This window comes from Pterocles gutturalis, unplaced genomic scaffold (assembly GCF_000699245.1).
Source record: "Pterocles gutturalis isolate BGI_N339 unplaced genomic scaffold, ASM69924v1 scaffold51556, whole genome shotgun sequence".
Lineage (NCBI taxonomy): Eukaryota > Metazoa > Chordata > Aves > Pterocliformes > Pteroclidae > Pterocles > Pterocles gutturalis.
Window position 1 is genome coordinate 13106 of NW_010099735.1, and position 21391 is coordinate 34496.

Consider the following 21391-nt stretch of genomic DNA (forward strand, 5'->3'; position numbering starts at 1 on the left):
ACTGAGACAGGAGGAGGTCAAATGGTTTGCCCAAAACTGGAGGAGACCCTAGAGCTCATTTTGGATGGAAGTGTGGGAACCTGCTGGCTGCTTATTTATTGCGTCTGCCCTCTACATAATGCTGTCGCCTTGGTGCTTGTGACCAAGTTTTAACTACCGGTTAAATAAGTTCTTGTGGCAAAATGGGAGAAAAATATTGATAGCTCTCTGTTACACTAGCCAGGAAAGAATTGGAGAATTGAGCTCCCATGTCTAGTCTCGTGGGGCAAGAGGAACAGCCCAAATCAGAGCTTGTAGCCTTCTGCCCTTGGCCAAGCGCTAAAAAAAATAAAAGTAACAAGCGATAACACTTTGTTTCTAACTAAAGCCTTTGAAAATCCTGTATCATTTACAGACATTAATTAAGCTCTACATTGCTTCTGCAGTCAAGCAAGCATAATTCGTTGTGTATTCAGAGACAGCGACCGAAACGGTCACAGCCAAGGAGCTTTTCCCAATTTATCTCTGGTGGTTAAACAAAACAGTTTCCGCATGGATGACAGAAGGCAAAGTGACCCCACTGTCTAACCACTCCATCCAGACAATGCAGGACAGGAAGGTGTTTGGTACGGTAATGGCACTTTTCTGAACTGGGCATATTTGAACCTCTTTAAGCCAGACTCAAAACTCACCTATCCCAACACACAAAAGGAAAACAAAAGGAAACTAAAGGCTGCTTCTTCAATTACACTGTGAGAAATCAGTACACTGACAAAAAAAAAAAAATAAGGTTTTCTTAACTAGTGGAAGCTGAGATAAATTCATAGAAAAACAATCTTCAGTAGTGCTGACAAGAATCAAGCATTATCGCATGCTGTAACTACATATAATGACACAGCTCCTTTTTACTGCCATGATGCACACAAACCACAGATCATACAGACATCAAATTCAAATGCTGAAGACTTAAGGCACATTTTACACCCAATTTCTAAAAGATAAAACACGGTTTCATATGATGCTAGGAGGATAACCAAACCACTTTTTTCCCATTTAAGCTACATTTCCAAACAGCTTTGCTATTTTTCTTGCAAATTAGGATGACTTCAGATTTAATTTCATCCTGAAAGCAACACTGTAAATCATCAGGGCACTAATGGAAAAGAAACTCATTGCCTGAAACAACCTCAGCTTTCTTCTGCAGACACTGTCGTAATGCCCAATAAAATCAGTCATAAGCAATAATAATTTACTGCTACAGTTGTTTAATCAACAAAGTGTTGGCCTAAATGTGTTCGTCTCATGTTTAATTCTGAGACAACTTCCCTGATGGGAAGATCTCTGGGTTATATGATTGGATATGTTACGAGACAGCTGATATTTGGCCTTTACACAAACCTGTTTAAGCAAGCAAACAGTGCTGTGAATTTTCAAAGGAAACAACAGCTATGCTGCCCACATCCTCCCCCAGTGCTGAATCCTGACTGGGGCTTGCCGTACAGTGCAAAACCACACTTACGTCCTGAGTACTGTTTTGGATTCGGAGGAATTCTGGCTTCCAACCTCTTCACAGCTTGAGGTCTCCAGGTTTCCATTCCTGAAAAATGAGACGGGTGTTTACAGGAACATCTAGTGAATAAAAGCAAAAATCCCAAATAGCATAATCCATATACAATTACTATAAACAACTAAAAAGTGTTTCTAGCTCAAACTATAAATATGGAATCTAACACTAGGGCAGAATTAAGGAGCTTGAAGATTATTTCATTTAGGAGGAAAAAAAAATAATCCAGAAGAGACAGCCAATATCTTCCAACCTAATTTGTTAATTTATATGAAGAAGGCTGCTGCAGGAGGAATCGGCCAAAACAGTTTCCTTGCTCACAGCTCGGAGTCCCTTTCTGCCTGTTTCACTCCATCCTTTCCCAGAGCAATACTCCAGTGTGCAACAAGGCTGTAACACAACCACTTTCTCCAATACAGCTTCTGTTTCTCTTGTATTTGTCATTCCCTCTAACTCCAGGTGTGATTTCACACAAAGTTTTCTAGGTGGCAAGTGCCCACTTGTGCCAAAACTACTCGCACAGTTGTCAGGCGTGGGAATGGCCCTTGGTGCTGGGAGAATGCCACGGGGAAAGAGGAAACCACAGGCACAACTCCAACAGTGCAAAGGAAAATCTCTTACCTCCGCAGGCATGTGTGTGCCTTGAAGGCAGGATTATGCACTTCATTTTCAATGGTAGTGCCTATTGGTTCGGACATACAGCTCGATAAAGGATTTCATGGTTCCTCACACGCTGCTTTAATGAAGGTGGACAATTACAGTCCAGAACAAGGCAAGCTGATTTTACACCTTCTGTGCTCAACTAATTGTGTCAGGCACCTGCAATAACTCTGAATAGTTAGGAGAAGATGTGCAGCTCTAAGTGTTTGTGCTACAACATCTTAGTAACATCAGATAGAGAAAATACAGTGAGCTGTCAAGGTAAACCCAGACTAATAAAGGCAAACAAGTAATCCCTCTGATAGGAGCAGAGCAGCCAGAGTCATAAGGAGGTCAGCTTCGGCTCACTTAGCCTTGAGTACTGTGGTAAACCCACTTGCATTATCTGAAACAGCTCATTTAGAACCAGGTCCTGAATCTCCAACTACATTGCAGGTAGACATAACAAAAAATAATTTTAATTATTGCCTATCTGTGACAAAGCTGAGAAAAAAATCCTGATGGCTTGACCCCAGTAGCTTAGTCTGACTGATAGATTGTCTCTCATTCAACCTATGCTCCCACATCAGTGGTAAAGACTTTGGAAATCTCAGCATTTTAGCTGTCCAGGGGAGAAAGAAAAAAAAAAAAAAAAAAGGCATAAAAACTTGCAAACGTATGTTTTAAAGAGCCCAAATTCTTCTCAGTTATCCTGAAACAATCCTGCTTGTCCTATAAGACAGCAGAAGCATGACAGTAGGTTTTAAGAACTTCCTAAAATGGAAAATGCTTTAAAAAAATACCCATTTTGCCACTGCCATTTCACAGAGCTAATCCAAACATCTAAAGAAAAAATATGCTTAGCTAAACTGACAGTGGGGTAAGAATCCACTTCTAAAACATGCTGAGTAACACCTCAGTCCCTCGGTGGTCACAGTGAATCACAACAGGAGCACTCCCAGAGGAACCACTGCTGGGCACAAGAACGGCTCTCAATCTTGTTCTGGAATTTTTGGCTGCATCAATGGCCTCTCTGCTTTCTCTTATATTCTCCCAAGCAATTTCACACTCTGCACATGCTCCTTTGATTGAGGTCAGCACTACTGAAGCTGTAAAATTGAACAGATACCTACTTTCTGTCTCTCAGGTATGCCCAAATTCACCACTTAGTCCTCCCTCTCCCAGCTCTCGGTCATACCCTAAACGCTCATTACTAGCGTTTGCAAGTCAAAGGGAATGTAACTGTTTGAGACACTTCCCACTGCTTTACTGCAAGGATGGAATACATCAGAGGAGCCTTAAGGACAATACTTCCAACACTGCTAAGCTGAAATGTAAACTTGAACCTATTTTTATTAGATTTAACTTTATTGGTTTCGATATTTGTTCTTGCAGACTTGTGAACTGTTCTGCATTTCCAAATGCTATAATACTGGGTAACACACCATCTTACCAAGAAGATACCGACAGAGCATAAGGGGGATATTTAGACAACTATGCTGTCACCTTCTCAGCGCAGATCACCCAGCTCTCCAAAACATGCTGCTGACACAGTGTACATCACACACTCTGATGGCTGCTCCTCGCCCGCTGCTACAGGGGGAGGATTTCACTCTCCACTGCCATCTGCTAGGTAAGATGACTAAAATACATCTTAGCCAATAGACATTTTTTTCCCCCTCCTGGGAGAAATACGCAAAGAAAACTTCAGGTTTTGAATAAAAAATAAATTTTTATATTCATTTTTCAAAAGTTGCCATTAATTCCTAGAGCAAAATTTATTGATATGACTCACAATGTCATTGTCCTAGTATTGAATGAAATATAAAATACTGGGCATTTGCATTGAAATCCCACCAGAGAGACACATGCTGATTTTTGTAATGTAAATCCATAATGTAGCAATAAAGAACAGGCAATTTTCTGTACAAAACTGGAGAAGGATATAACCCTTCATTATATTGCCAGATGTAAACCTCTGCCTGTCTCTCAACGCAAGAGCTCTGCATGAACAACAGGTCATTAAATATGGGTTAGGAGGAGTTAATGATATATCCGATAAAAAGAACAGCCTTTCTGCAGACTTCCACTGCTCTGTTCTCACCAGCTGCTGGACAAAGAGCCATTCACTACCCAGCCTTGTATGAATCCTTTGCATACAAAAAGAGACATCAGAAACAAAAGGACCCTGTCACCCACAGAACTTTTCAGCCTTGCTTGGCGTTTGGAAAGTTATAGACTCCACTCAGAGGGACTGAATAAACAAATGAGACTAGAATGTAACAGGGTAGTACTGAATGTTTAAATACTGAAAAATAGAGTAGAAAATACACCCCTGCATCTCTGTTAAGAAGGGAAGAATAACTTGGAAACAATAAGAAAAGGTGGTTCTCTGCAAAAGCGCCAAAGTCCGAAATAAGGCTGATAAGTGTTAAACAAGCAACTTGGAAGCACAGATAGTCAGCAAGAATCATAAGGTGTTTTGATTTATACACACATAGAATCATAGAAATGAAATAGCTTCTTTAGTCGAGTAGACAAACCACCTGGCATACGGGAAGACAACAGAGGAAAGCGTAGATGACACAGCAACAGCAGTGAGCCAAATGCCATGTAAAACTGCTGTCCCCAAACGTGTGGCTCTGCCCCCAAAGGCCCCATGCCTTCAACGTCCCCTCTCCACATTCATTTCCTCTACATTTGCTCTCTATAGAGCCATCCTCCAGCAAAAGGAATGAACCGAAAATGTAAAAGCAACTTGTTATTTGCTGTCGTTATCCAGCTCTAGCTCTTCCACCGCACAGCATCGATCCCCTCCTCTGTAAACTCCCCGAGACAGGGACGGGGGGCTGCTTTACCTGTGACTGTGCCAAGCACAGCCATGCTTTTAAGCACCGTTGCAAGGAACACAATTATCAGGACAAAATAAAACATGTAAGAGAGGAGCTTGGCCTGCTTCTGCTGCCCTCTGGACAGCTAAACACCTTTGGCTTCTTGTGAGCGGTTAACTCCACAGCGCACCTGGTGACACCGGGGATACAGCAGGACCTCTCTGGAGGTGCTGCGCTGTATCCCCACACCCGGGGCCAGGAGTAGCTCGTCTCCTTTTCCTCTCTCAAGGAACCTCCATCGAGTGTTTTCCCATCAAAACACCAGCAATATCTTTTTCTTTTCAATCTCCCTGCCCCCTTCTAGCAAACAAAGAGAAAATATCAGAACACACAGTGTTACAGACTTGGCAGGTTTTCAAAGCTGTCTGCTGCATTTAGATGCCAAACTTCCATGAATACTAAAAGGATTTGGATGTCCAATTACTCTTAAATAGGTTTGAAAATACAAGTCATCCCCCTCATTTTTCAACATACCAGCTTATGCCCAAGATTTTGGTGAGTTTTGACTTCTACTCTATGTTAAAAGAAAGCCTTTCTAGGGTGAATCCAGCCAACAGACTGAATAGGGCTCCAGTCCCAAATTTAATAAAAAGCAAAAGCTTAATCTGGAGTCCTGGAGGAGGAAAAAAACCCACCCCCAAACAGATTTCGGCACAATCTCCAAGAAGCGTTAAAAGTTACTCAGAGAGTAAATCTCTGATTTTACTGAAGACAGAAACTATCAAAGGGCCCAAGTTAAAGTCCATTACAACAAGTGAGAGAGCACCAAAAACCCATTAAGTATCTTCTGACTGAAACATGGGGAACTGTGTTGGTCTTAAAATATTCTGAATGCTACATTAATAATTTAAACCTCTTCATTGTTCGATACTTTGGGCGACTCCACTCCCTGCACTGGATGTATTGTAGGGCAGAAGTGGCCTTTAGAAATGTTCCTCTCTGCCCCGTTGCTGCGATGACAACACCAGCACAGGCTGCGGGAGTCAGAAACACAAGAACCAGCGCCGCGCAACTGCGCGGTTCCTGCTGCGGCATAGCCCAAGCCAGGTGTGTTCGGCTTTGGGAGGACTTCCTCCCACTTTCCGACATCATGTGAAGAGGAGTAAAGGCAGTGTAAGCAACATGTGTGTCCCTTTAGTCCATCCTGCCACACCAGGGGAGAGAAAACTCCCAACTCCTCTGCAGCCGTGCAGGAAACGAAGGTTACAGATTGCAACCCAGGTTACAGATTGCAACCCAGAAAGGCTTCCTTGGACTGATGGCTGCAGGGCCAGTGCAGATCACTGCTTATTTCAACAGAGTAAGGCCCAAGCTGGGAAAAAGGTTTTGCCCAGAAGATTTCACAAAGCCTCGCTGATTTAACAAAAGCAGCCACTATTCTAAATTATTTGCACCTATAAAAAGTTTTTTTTTCCTGCCCTAGCTCTTAGGTTTCTCTGAAGAACAACATTTTATTTGCCTCTGTTACTCCAGGAAAAGCATTTCACCTTTTTTGGACAGAATAAACACTTCATGTCCCAAATTCAGTTCATGCTTGCACTGCTTGGACAGGATACTCTGCAGACCACATCAAATGACCCACACCTAGGATACAATACATCCAGATTTCCACCAACACTTTTCCAAGAGTCCCAGGACTCTCTTTGTCTAATCTGAATTTGTACACGTCTAGTGCATGCACCAGGCAATTCTGCAGCACTCAGCGAGGGCTGTATCCACAGCAAATCCAACATAAACCGAATGTACCGGACTTGAGGGCAACCCAGCTTCCACACATATACATTCTGGAGGAAGCTTGTCAAGGTGTACTTTCCTACAAAAAAATGCATCCTACAACTGGGAGATGCAGATGCTGTTCCCTCCTACTCTGTGTCAAGGAGATGTTCACCTGTCAAAAGCTGAGGAGCCTTTTTTGATCTGGTCACACCACTGTTCTCAGCATTGCCGTTCACAGTTGTGCCCTTGCTCCACAATCCTGCTTTATCAGCAAGAAGAAGAAACAGGGCTCAAATTATTCAGATGAAACTAAAACTGACAACTGATGCAAAATCTTATCTTTTTTTTAAAGAGATTGTCCTTTTCATTACTTTTTGCTTCACTGAAAAACAAAATACAAGTACCAACAAAACACGGATTATGCACTGACACCCACTTTAGTCTCTGTACTGTTAATATTAACAAATATCACTAAGAAGAAAGTTGCAAAAAATGCAGACTCTTTGCTTCCTATTCTACACTAACATAAAGATGAAAACTAAGCTGGTTAAATTCAATTACTACCTATTTCTTTTTTTATTTTTCCTTATAACATCTGCTTTTCTTCACAAGTCCATATTCCACAGCCGCATGTAAATAATTCTAACTTTCAGAGCTTAAATTACATCTGTATTTTTTCTCAAGCCATAAAATTCTAGTTTATCCATGATATTCAAAAAGCCAAGAGAAACATCCATGGATTTTTAAATACTACACTCCTAAGATTTGTGAGAGGGGAAGGAAATGGTGACCTCCTAGGATTTCCTGTGGATTCTATCATTTATTATAAAAGGCTGGGGATAATGTTGACAAGGCCAGGCAGCCTACGTGCCCTTCCTCTGAAGAACACGTTATAACTTGCTCCGAGAACTACACAAGCCAGTAAGATCAGAACTGGGCTCAGAAAAAGCCGATTCGGTTCTACGGAGGCTTACCATTTACACTATTAAATTACTAAATTATCACTTACACTATTTGTTTGAAGCAAAACTGCAGTAGCTGAACTTCCCTTGTTCCCCTTTCCTCCCCTCAAAGCCAAGCACAAGAGCACATCCCTCCTGAAAGCCGGCTTCTGCCACGCTAGCACGCTACCGAAAACCCCGGGACAGGCACTCAATCTCTTCAAGCCCAGAAGGACCCAGCAGTGCACAAGTCTGGCCCGAGATCCCTCCCCTCAATCAGGAGCCAGCGATGCTGGGAATAACAGGCACATCATCTTTAGAAGAGGACACCTATTTTCCTGTTCATTCCTACTTGAATGCTCAAAAGAAACCCATTATAAACCAGCTAAGCACAACTGGCAAAACTGAGTTAGTCCTGCCTGCTCTATTTCTTTTCCAATCAAGGCTGGTTTTCTCTCCTCTGATACACTCCTGAGAAAATAGAAGAAAGACTCCTAAGTCAGACTTGCCACTTCTTTTGTGCTGCAATCCAATTGTAATATCACAGATGTAACTCCCAGATATGAAAATATTAAGAACTTAATTGCAGAGTTAATTGGGCTAAATTGCACCAGCTATACAATTTACAGAAAGCTTTACTGCACGGAGCCTGCATTTTCACAGCAGCCCAAAGACTTTAGGTGTCTCATGACCAATGATTCTCAGAGAGCAAGTAATTACTTTCTTCAGGCTGTTTTTAAAACCCTGTCATTAGTATCGACATTAAATAAAACAACACAGAAGTCGAAACTAAAGCCCATCATGTATGAACTTCATAAAAACCTTGAGTTCTTTCCCCTCTCAAATTCCTGATCTTTGAGTATCTGATTTTCTAACTTCAATGTTTCGCTAATTTTGTACATTTCTAATATTTTTAGCTTGCTATGATCCTTTCCACTAGGGGAAAATATGGGAAGAAAATGAAACTGTTTATCTAGAGGACTCTACAAACTCCATTGCCAAAGCAAGATTCCCAAAAGACTTCTTCATCATCCTTACAACAGTGCAGCCTAACAGAGTCTGAACGCTTTAATGGCTAGTGATGAAACACCACAAAACAATCAGAAGCAGAACAAGGCTAATTGACTGGAGGATGGACTGCTGTTTCAATGGATTGCCCCCTTGGCCCCAACCCCAAGTTTAAAATACTCCAGTCCTCAATTACAGAGAGATGTCATTATTCAGTAGTCATTGGAGGGCTGGATTGACAATTCTGGAGAGCAATGTCCCCTATTCATCGGCAAAGGGTGAAAAGCACGAGCAGGGACACCACAGTTGAACATGCCTTCCCATGCCCCAGTTCACCCAGACCCCCAGCAGCACCCCCAGCTTGGCTTCTGGGGCAGAACCACCTGGAGCACCCACTGAATCCCGACAGCTCAGGTGACCAAGAGGAAAAGATCCAGACCCTCGTACATGAAATAATCACCTGTCCCATTACAAGGGTTATACACACTAAGTCCTCTGCGTGGAAGCACACAGGAGGACTAAACAGCCCAACAGCTACAAGACCCCTTTCCCCGTCCTGCCCAGGGGCTTTGCACAGACCACCACCACAGCTCACCACCAAGGACCCAAGGCAGCCTCCCAATGCCAAGAAATTTTCCCCAAAACCATCACTTTGGTGATCACCCGGCTTAACAGATTTGACAGTAGGTTCTAAACTTGCTTGTCAGATAAATGGAATTTTCTATAATGATACAAATTAAATAAGACAAATTAAGATACAGATGTGTAAAAATACAGATATGTGAAAACCCAGGGTGAATTCCAAAGCTGTCACTACGAGTTAAACCCTTACTCTCTCTTTGCCTCAGTATCCCCCTCCTAAGTATCTGTATCATAGTCTATTCCTCTCACTGTTTATTGTCTCTTGATAGTAGAGCGTCTTTAGGGAGGGGGCTGTTGCACACAATTCTAGGCATGTTTGTAGTCATGTGCAAAATGAGGTCAGAGTCTCAGGTGGGACATTTACTTGCACTACTGAAATACCTCAGGAAGACAGAAATAAGAACGGAAACTACTAAAAATCAAAACTATGTTGAACTGGGTGGGGAACACACATGAAGATGTTCTCTGGATATATGAATGTATGTTAAAACAAAATAAAGAGCCATTTAAGAGCCTTTAACTGAAAAGTGAGGTGTGTATCACCAGGTTTAGAGTCACCTTTGGCTGACTGATTCACATTTTTAAGCTACTCACAAATTCTCATTGATTACCAAAAGAAAATTTCCCCAAAAACACATCAATTAACACATAAGAATCTCAAAAGAGCAGTTTGGCAACCCACCAATACAAAGAGCAACAAAAACTGCAGTTAGGGGAATGTTATTTAAAATAGCCGTTTTGGACAAAGCATCCTCACAAAGGCTACTGTTTTACTTATTCCAACCATTCCAACCATGTGGATGCCCCATCCCTGGAGGGGTTCAAGGCCAGGCTGGATGAGGCTTTGAGCAACCTGGGCTAGTGGGAGGTGTCCCTGCCCATGGCAGGGGGGTGGAACTAGATCTTTAAGGTCCCTTCCAATTCAAGCCACTCTGTGATTTCTGTTAAAAATATATCTTTCTAAAAGTAAAAGAAATCATACATGAAGCATTACTGGCTGAAAGTGACAACATATATGTATAAAACTATTGGTTTCTCCTACAAATTTGTGGCTCTTTGCCAATTCACACACTTAGGAAGCAAGAGATTCTCACGACACAGAGTCACTCGGCAAGTCAGCTCCTCTTTAAAGTTACTAGAACCTTCACAAACTTGTTGTCCTTTCATATTTTCTTCTTCAGAGATACATGTCCAAAACAGAGAATCCAAAACTGAGGATATAGAAAGAATTATCCATTGCAAAAGAAGGAATTCCTCAACATTTTTATATTCTTTGTATATATGCGCTGTCAATTTTTATTGTTCATCATGTTCAGCAGTATGGACCGAGGGGTAAAGCTCCCAGGAGTAAATCTAACTGTACAGTCTGTTCCCCAGTGGGCTGCTCTTTCTTCATCTGACTTCCTACCCGGCTGTGAAGTTACTGCACTTGGGCAACCACAGCTATTATCACAATCACAGCACGACTGTCAGCTAGGCATTTCAACCTTGTTATTAACTGAGCCATGTAACATTCCTACAAAGCAAGTAGTATTGGACTCCTTTTCAGCTACAAAATGAAAGCACACATACCTTACCCATGCCTCATTCCTTATCCACCGAGTGGGAGAGCCAAAATTAAAACCTAGGTGTTCTTCTGCTACTCCTCTGTTCTAATTACTATATACCAGAATAACTGTTTCTGTACATCACTTGATTTTGAAAATGCAATAAATATGATACTCCCAAAATAAAATCACCTCCAACCCAGTCATGTCTCAGTTAGAATTTAGGGTGAGAAAATTAATGTTATGTGTTCTAAGCATTTGTACAGATACAGCAGATGTGATTTCACAGTCTTACCATAACAGGTATTTTTACAACATGAAGTGGTTCTTGTGCTGTCTGCAAAAATTTACAACTGTGTGTTCATGTGAAGCAATAAAAGAGCACAGTGAATTCTTTCTTATGTTTGTACCACCTCTCTTTCAAATCAGCAGCCCCCTAAACAGGAGAGTTAGGTCTGAAAATATCAGTATTCAGCAAAACATAGGAATCTATCCTAGATACGACATTGCAGCCAACGCATTTGGTTTTTTCTGCGGGGAAAGCTACACTGATTTTCTTGTGTCAGTCCCAGTTTGGCTTCTTAGCAGCCAAGACATGGCACACTTTCCCTCCCTGGTGTTAGAATGTGGGCATTTTATGTTTATGCTGAAATTCTGAATTTTCCAGCATTCTTGACATCTGTACATCAGGTCATTAAGTCCATGACCACTAAAAGTAATGGAAGAAATTCCTGACAACATCCCCTTATCATGTAAATGTTGGCTCAGTTTCCATTATATATTGTCTCTTACCTGTCAAGAAGAAGTTCCAGTACTTCCTTAGTTGAAGAAAAGGCCCGGTACGTGGAGAGGAAGATATTGATGTATGTAAAATCATTATCGCCAAAAGCTGTCAGAAGGTTCTCCACAAGTTTCTCCAAAGTTCCAGCTTTTATTGTCCTGATCTTGGATGTTTCGTACTGGCTGACAGTATGTTCTGGGGGTAACTGGTCCCCATCAGCCTACAAAGTGGAAACAAAAACAACGCACAAAAATCAGACAGAAGCTGGATCCTTACCACAGCTTTCACCATGAAACACAGATTAAATTCCATCTTTCCACAGGAATAATCCATATTTAGGAATGGTTTTGTCAATTTTGGCTCTCCAAACACCAAATGCTGTATCAAATAATGGAGGTTTTTAGTAAGTGTATCTTTAAGACACTTCTCTGACATGCTCCACAAAATATTTTATAGTTTGACTGCTATCAAGTTATCTTCTGATCCCATCATATATGATTATCTAAAAGAAAATCCATTGTCCCACAAAGAAAAATATTACTAGAGGGAACAATACTGGTAATTCAGTGTCTCACTTAACTTCTGAATAAACACAAAAACCAATCACAGCTTTAGCATCAGCACTTGCGATTCTCTCACTGAAAATACCGGCTTGGGGTTGCCACACAGAACCTAAGGTCACGAACACGTTTGGATGCAAAACATTTCATGATACTTTTGCAAGGAGGGTGTCAAAGTAATCTTCCAAACATGTCACTATAACCTTTCCATTTGCTCTTACAGTTCCCATTTGGAACAATATTTGTCAACAAATCTAGGGTTTGAGGCAGGGGTGTGTTTTTAACAGCATTTGTTTTTAATGCTTACTAGAAACATTCCCTTAAATTCTGCCACTATTTAGAGGTCAGTTTAGAAAATTATTTTTGTGACATTTAAATAGCTATTTGGTAAGTACGTGTGATAATAAGCTTCAAAAAGAGGATTATCAATAAAAAACCATCCACAAGAGCAATCTACCAGAAAATGGCTTTGGAGCTGGCTGGCTGTGGGAAGGGACGGTCAGACCACTGCCGTACGAAAGGCTGGACTCTACAGAGGCAGCAGCAGGAGGCGTACGGCTCACCTTCCTTCGCTGCTGTTAACGGGGCCCAAACCCGCTGATGCACTGCATCCTCAGCTTGAGGACAACGTGCTGTGACACACCCGCTCTTTTACCTTATTATGCATGTCATAGAATTGCGATTCACTATTTAATCACTCTAATCGCATATCACCAGTGCTAATAAAACTCCAGTAATAAAAAAGTAATTTTCCTTGAGAGAAAGAAATGGCTTGAGCCTGTTCGGGTGTCTGCAGCCACGAGTGAAAAGAAAAACCCTGTCAAAAATCCCCAGACATCGCTATGGTTTATGTAAATAAACTACTGGAAGGTCATCTGAATTAATGATGTATCTTTTCAAAGTATTGAGTTACTTTATTCACATTTACTGAGTTTAGAAAGTAATTTGCTTAAGGCAAGGCTTGGGTCTATCTAGGATTAATAGCACTATGCAAAGGAAAAAATCAGGACATCATAAAACATTTCAAAACTGTGGAAAGCAATTCTTCAATCTTTCTTTCAGTTAGATGAAATATACCAGTAGAAAAGTACGACAGGAAACAAATGTGTACTGGGCAAGAACACGCAACAGTCGAGCTCAGTCTTTGCATCACCAGGTCTCCAAACTCAGGCTGAAACTCGGGACTTCAGCCCACTTTCATTGCAGCACCATTGCGCTGCAGGTTTCCTCCTCTCATAGGCACTGACAGCAAGCTCCCAGTGGGGGCTGCTGGGGTGATTCTCTTCTGAATCACAGCTTGGGTATTACCCCTGAATTACCTCCTGGGTATCAACCCCCTGCATTACCCCTCCTGGATAACAGCTTCTGCTGTGTCACGACAGCAGACAGCAACAGTGTACCATGAGGTCAGATTGCCCAGCCTTACACTAACACTTTATCATTTAACAGCTCTTCTGGGTTTTGAATGTTGAGTCGGTATTTATACAGATTGAGAGACCCTCAACTTTTGATGTAACAGTAAAATAAAACAAACAAAACAAAAAAAAAAAGAAAAACTTGATGTAACAGTAAAATTAAACAAACAAAACAAAAAAAAAAAAAAAGAAAAAACCCCACCAAAACAGACTAGAAATGGAAAGAAAAACTGGGAATAGTAGCTTCAGCAACTCTAAATAGCATGGTGGATTATTTTTTTCTAGAAGTACCCCATGATGTTCTGGACTTTCTGGTGGTCCCAGGCACAGGTTTTTGTCAGAAAAGCACCTCTGTGTCTGTAGGAAGCCCTGGAAGAGCCAGGAGCATCTTGTAGGATCAAGACACAGGAACCTGCCAAGAGGCTGTAAAGAGTACAGACGCAGGAGGCAAGCAGAGGTCCTGGGAAACTTGCAGCCGCATCTCAACTGCAAAATGGCACCATTTTGTACTGAGTTGAAGCCACTGCAAGAAGCTGTTCCCAGAGGCCCTTTTCTGCCTACCTGCTACAGCAAACTGGGCTGGGAAGTGGTCCAGCTCAGGTTTAACCTAGACAAGGTGCCCAGCCTCATTCACCCCACAGCTAACTTGCAAAATTTTGTTCCATGGATCTTATGGCTGGCTTAAAGGTGTATAATTTGTTACATACCTGACTTAAAGTTGTATATAGAATTATAATGACACTACCACTACAGAAACAGTAAAAGGATATGTTGTTACCACTGCTATATATCCCCCCATTCAAATTTTCCCTAAGCAAAACTTGCTCAGAAAAAAAATTTTACATTTTCTTGCTGACTTTTCACCTTACAATTACAATATACTTTTGAAAATACACAATTACACAATACAACTACTTTCATATATGTAAGAATATCTGCACCACTATTTAACTATTAATTTTCTTTCCAGCAGATAGCCCCACTCACGATGTATTGGCTTACGCCCAATTCATGTACTCAGCATGTGTAAAAATCTCTCATTCACTGACTGTGCACCAAACACGGGCAGAATCTGCTTGAAATTGATACACACACAACACTTCCCCAGCACATCACGTTGCATCATGTTAGGAGAACGCTAAAAAAAAAAAAACCACCACAAACCACACATACACAAAAAAAACACTAACCAAAAAAAAAACCTGAAAAGCAAAAGAAAAACCAATTCCAAACCCTGAAAATCTAAAACTGAGTTTATCAGCAAAACAGAAACTTTTAGGGATTGTTTGTATTACTTTAACAATTCTGCCTGTAAGTTTGAAAGGAAAAGGGACTTGGCAGATGAGCTCAATAACAGACTTTCAGAATAAGACATTGTGGGCTGAGTTAGCATGCTAACAGGAAACCATTCAGTCTGGATTTAATCAAGAGGCCATCTCCTCACTGACATAACCAGGCTACCCAAAGGCAAGAGTTTTCACATTTGCTTTTGTGCTGTCTGCTCAGAGGAATACTATATCTGCTGCTATTAAAAGATGTTCTCAAAGCTCCTGGCGAGTTTCAACCGGGGCACACAGTCATCACTGTGACGTGGCACCAATTAAAGCCATCAGAAGTTTTGCACTGTTTTGTGTGTAAAAAACAACAACAAAAAAGGCTCCGTTTGTCTCCTATCGACACATACCGCAGTCTAACAAAGGTCCTAGACCCCACATCTCAGGGTTTCGCTAAGATTTTTGGTCCTCTACAAGGCTAAAAATTCTTGTTGAAACAGAAGAGCTCCACGCAGACTAAAAAGTTCCTTCAAGCACAACCCGACTCCCAAAAAGGAGCCGCAATTCGGTTACAATCAAGGTCCTGCCCTTGTCCCGTCCAGGCTGGCTCCTGAACCCACGCACAACCCCACCGACTCACCAAGGTGCTGTGAAAGGGCAAGATAGCCACGGGCACAATCGCAGGACGAGGAAAAGATGTGAGTGGCAGTGCAATATCCCACAGACTTCTCTCTGCAACAGCCACCGACACAGGGTTTGGCTGAACTGGTCCTAAGTTACAAGGAGATTTTACCAGTTTGTTACTAGGTGTGTAAAAGCAACACTCCTTTGTGAATCTGGTGAGACACCGTACGCAGCCTTTGACAACACAATCTCCATGTCCTTCTCTGCAAGAACTGTCAGGTGTGCTGGTCTCTTGCCATTTTGCCTACAGATTACAGGAAAAACCAAGCAAAAGCTCCACATGCCTCAGGGCTGCCAGGTATTTCACAGTTTGACAGCCAAAATGCAGCTCCTGATCCACCAGCCTCGTGTGCCAAAGGTACAAACGCTGCCTGTTAACCTTCAAGGGGATTATAAATGAATTATGAACTCCACTATTTCCTAAATTAATGATATGTCCTAGAAAGAGAAAGTAGAGACTCTTCAAGGTTAAAAAAAAATAGTTCAAACTGTGAACAACACAAAAATAGGCTGTTACCCAAACAGAGACATAGAGAACTGGAGCCATTATTTCATAAAATATCACTGGAAACTATCACTTTTCCCCCAAAAAAAACACCGCTCTGCAGTTTTTTTCCAGCGCAAGTGTTATCTGTTGAAATTCTGAAAGTGAGAATCATGGAATGAGATCAACGTAATTGTTTTTCATTAGGCAGACTGGAAAAAAACCTGAATGAAAACCACTGGGATGAACGATAAATAAATGAAATACCAAATATTCTTCAGGCTTAGTAACTTAAAGCATTACCACGTTACTAAAGACTTGTTTTATTTAGAAATTCTGCAAAATTATTTTCAAGAGCACCTAGCTAACTAGTGTCTCAAACTCCATTTTTACTGATTTTGACAGATTTTAAAATGCTCTTGACTTTCCTTGAAACTTACAGCTTTTCCAGATGAGGACATTTCCACACTCCCTATTTTTACTAACTCACTGACAGACATCCTATGCTGGAATAAAACTGCCTAAATTGCAGTTAACTTACATGTTAACTAAAAATAAGGGACTCTAATCAAAACAATGATCAACCAAAAAAATGATTGTTTCATTTCTCTGTTTGCTCAAATGTGAATCAGGTTTAACCTTCTAAAGTAGGGATAATTTGTGATTTTGCCTTCATTTTTTATATATTGCTTCCTCACACACAGGCTCTCCAGCATAAACCTATGATATCTACAATCATCCTCGGAAAATAAATAAAATAATGAGAAAAAAAAATAATCCATGGAATGATTAAGCTTCGAAAGCTCCAGAAACACAAGCATCCATAACACCAGTCTGACAGAATGTCCAGCTGGGACAGGGTTGATTTTCACAGAAGCTAAGAGGGGGGCACAGAGCAGCTGACCCTAACTAGTCCAAGGGGCTATTTGACAGCATGCTGACCTGACCGGGATATGCGGGGGAGCTAGCCTGGGGAGGTGGGAAGGTCTTTGCAGCTCCGGAGCCAGCTTAACCCTCTGGCTTCGCGTGGTGAGCGGTTGCATTGTGTATAACTGATAATATTGCTGCTGGTGTTATCTTTTTTTTCTTGTGTTGTATTATTAAATCTGTCATTACCTCAACTCACAAGGTTTCATCTTTGTTTAGTTTTTTTGGTTTGTTGGGTTTTTTTTCTTCAATTCTTTCCCACAGTCGCTCATCAGTTTCGCCGAGTGTCATTAACCCACAACAAAGAAAAAAACCCTCAGGTATCCTTGAGTTACCATGCAGTCACGCATCACTTCAAGAAAGTAACAAGACAGATGCAACAGAGAAGTTGTTTGAAGAACAACTGGATTCCAAGGCAAAAATACACAGAGCTTAAGTAATAACACGTCTTCAGGGTGCTGCGTAAGACTCCTACTCACTTTTTTTTTTTTTAAGAACAATTGCAAAGATATTAACAAATTATTTCATGTAGCGTTTCCTTCCCACAAAGATCATAATGAACTTATAATTAAGCCTTAAAAGGAAGGAAACAAGATTGTCCCGTACAGATATTGACAGATAAACCCCCCAGCAGCTGACAATCGTGTTGAACTTCCACACACTGTGCTGACTGCCCCGGTCCATGCCACGGGACCAGTAAAAAAAAAAAGTGAAAACTGGTCATTTTGCACTAACAGTGCACGTTAGAAAGAGCAGTGTTCAGACTCAGCTCATCAAATGAAGTCACAAGCTTTTCAAGTGCTGTTAGGCTAGGCTCTGGGTGTACGCATCCATGCTTCCTCTTGCCATCAGTTCTGTGACTCCGGCAGGATGGAAGAGCCTTGCGTCGCACCAGTCTCCTCTCCGGCCTTGTCCTCCACCCTGCAGAACTCTCAGCCTGGCAAACAGCTTGCATTAGATAAGGATCTGAATTTGAAGCCAAATTGCCACTCTAGGAATCTGTGGCTTGAAACTGAAGGATTTGGGTGGGCAGATCTCTCGCAGCCTGCAGACTCAAGGCAGCAGAGATGCTCGCCCTTCACAAGAGCAGCTTTTTATTGTACAGTGCACTTGGAAATAAAATTAATACGGAGCTCTCCGCAGAGCTCTGGGTCCTTTGCGCACTCCCGTTTCCTCATTTTGGATGCTGCTGAAAATCAGAATTCCCCATGTTGACTGCGGCAAACTCAGAAGCCAAAATAACTTTATGAGCTCTTTCTTATGATCCGGCAGCTAGGGGTATTCCTGGATTTCCAAAGCTCCACCCTTTTCCTTTCCTTTCGTACCACATAAATAGCCTTTCTTGGCAGCAACCCCGAGTTTCCAGGACCAATTAATTCCATGATCATTATACAAAAGGCATTCTCATTTTCTGGTATCCTTAGAGCTCAGAGCCTGGCTGGTATCTGCCTGAAGAGCTGGCAAACAGTAACAAAAGCTGTGGGTCAGATTTAGAGGTAAAAAAAAAAAAAAAAAAAAGCCTCTTACACCAATGCTGTTGCTCAGTTAGAACCCTTTCACTCAGGCACCTTGCAGCTACTTAAAGCCACTCTGGGGAAAATAAGGAACAACACACCCTGGCGCTGAGCTGTGCATTCTCACACCTTCTGAAGTTATGCAAATTTACACTCATTTGGGTATCAGTGAACTATGTGGGACTAGCCCTTAATGAATCAAAGCAAAAGTAAAGAAGCCTAATTTACACATCACCGCTCACTCCATGCATCCAAAGGAGTTTAAGCAAGTGCATTAAGAAATGGAATCTTCAAAGAAGTCTACATCAAAATGGCATTGTCCAGCTCTTACAAATGATGTCATTTATTCAGCCATGGGAACATACAAATTCCTCCTCTGAATTTGGCCCACTTCTAAGCAGCATCTGTGCAGCAAAGGAATGTAGTTGTATTATTCACTGAGAATCAACCCTCTGAGAGGTTCACTACGCAGCGTACAAGCTTTTTAAAAGAGACCAAAAACTGCCCCAACAGCTCAGCCCCAAATCTTCATCTCTAGCTATCTTGTATGACTGATGCATTTACCTTCCTATTGCTTCCTACATACAAAAAGTTCCATCTCATCCGGACTCTTGATAGGACTTTTAACAAAATCAAGACAAGCCCTCCCACCCTCTTCTCTTCTCTGACTTACAGTCTTCATTGAGCTAACTGAACCTGAAACATCAGACTACCTCAAACCTTTTCATTTTTGTTTGACACATTTCACAGTTCTGCAGTTCACCACAATCTTGTTCTCTCATAACATGCCAGGGACATACAATTTTCATAATACATCAGTATGTATAAATATTCCTTGGGGTGCTTTTGATTGGACATTGAAGCGTAGTAAGTTCCTAATTTAAAATAGAAAAGCGGAAAAAAAAAAAAAAAAAAAAAAGAAACCAGTAAGTCAGGTAAGACTCTTAGTCACACGCACCTTATACTGTTTGAGGAATAGCTGTCATCAAATAGCATTTGCTAGAAACACTCTTCTAACCCAGCAAACAAACGGGTCCCATATTAAATATCTTTCCAAAGTCCTTTTATATTAGAGGGAATTGCTTCTGTACAGCTCAGCATCCTTCTCTCCTCAGTGCACAGAAACACCAAAATGGCCAATCACCAAAATGAGCAGTAAATACTCAAAATAACAGCTGAGTTAAATCAAGGCAAGAAAATAGGTTTTATTGCCTATTTTGGCAGTAAAATCAGTCCATTTCGTAGAATATTTTGACTTCTGGAGATGAAGGAAGTGTTACACAGTGTCTCCATGAGGGAAGCGCTTTACACAGAGTCTTTGAACTTGCATAAAACCGTCAGTGATTAACTGTCCAAACTAATAGAAAAGCTTTTACAGGTATGGATTATAGAGGGAAACAGGCAGCTGGGGTAGTTCCCCCATGCCCCAGAAACAGCAAATAGGACGTATTGTTTCTGCTAACAACCCCTGTCTTAACCTTTCTTCCTCCCTCCCCGCACTCGCACGGCTTGCAGGCTCTCCTGGAAATCAGCAGGTGCCAAAGCCTGCCAAACCCAGGGCGAGGTACTGACCAGGAACCCTAAAGGAGAAAGGAGAGGGTGTTGAACGTAATCTAATTGTGGAGCTCATCATCACTTTCTGCTCAGTCAGCAGAAACAAACATCCTGGATCAGCAGGCAACACTACTGAACTCAAAATGGATCTAAGGATGTCAACAGTACTAATTCTGTTGCATAATAGCAGCATGAATGCACATTACATCACCCCAAATATGGTTTTATTCATCCCGATTGTACTCTTGGCTTTCCTTTCACACTGTAAAGCTTTCTCAAACAGTACAGAGAAATTCAAATTATACTGACTCAGGAAATCAGTGTAAACTGCTACTGCACTCAGTGTAAACAACAAGGCAAGAATAATAGATTTTAATAGTACGAATAGCTGGAAAATAAAACTGTAGGTGCGGGGAGATTAAATGCATTCTGACAGCGGAGAAAATATTTATCAGAAGACTGATTCAGATTTCAAAGTTAACTGAACTTGAACCAAAAAGTACTTTTGTGGAAGAAAAGAAACATTAAGGAAAGGTTGTTATATGTTTCATAATAATTACTATGAGCAATCTCTATAGCCAAGTTTTTTAATCTTTTATGAAAGAAATAGGTTAGCAGTAAGTACACCATTTTTATGACCACACCAGATCTAAAGTGCATTATAAACTCCATTTCAATGGCTGTACTTTTTCCTACCCTTTGTTTGGAAACTAAGAGACCTCTCCAGGGTGGGGCCTGAGTAGAAAAAGCAGTAATAGTAAATTAACATTAGGAGTTACCAGCTTGAACATTTCTTTAAGTGCTGAAAGAGTCCAAAAATATTAGTTCAATCATTAGTTCAGGTCAAACTGCATTTTTACAATATTATCTGGACATCACAGGGGATCAGATTATGCAATCTGTTTCAGTTCTCTTGCATACAGACACACACATATAGAGAAAGGGAATGCCTGTGCATGACTACACGTGTGTCTGTATGCACCATACCTGTGAAAGCAACATCCTTGTGCCAATTCTATAGGTACCTTCGCTGTGACAAATTCTGCATCTGTATGACAAACTGCATAAGCATATGGCAACTAAACATACTGCATACCTGCACAAATTACTGCCTTCTTGCAGCTCCAGCAGAAAGCAGCATGGGTTGCGTATGCTGGCACTGAACTGGCTGGAGACGTTTGTATTTCAGTTTAAGAATGCTATGTTGCAGTTGAACTTAAATCCTCAGGCAACAGACACAAATCAAAAGACACATATAATTATAGGGAAGT

The 21391-nt window shown here is 41.3% G+C and overlaps 1 protein-coding gene across 1 annotated transcript in view; it reads right to left on the minus strand.

The window, feature by feature from the left end:
• LOC104464361 (ral guanine nucleotide dissociation stimulator-like 1) overlaps positions 1-20146 on the minus strand; it is a gene marked incomplete at its 5' end in the record, with an annotated part of 30100 nt that extends 9954 nt beyond the window's left edge. Inside the window, 4 exons of the mRNA XM_010077041.1 lie at positions 1499-1576; positions 11720-11928; positions 15598-15728; positions 20045-20146. Of these exons, the coding sequence (XP_010075343.1) occupies positions 1499-1576; positions 11720-11928; positions 15598-15728; positions 20045-20146 (520 nt within the window). The remainder of the gene's footprint in view (positions 1-1498; positions 1577-11719; positions 11929-15597; positions 15729-20044) is intronic.
• Positions 20147-21391: the final 1245 nt, after the last annotated feature.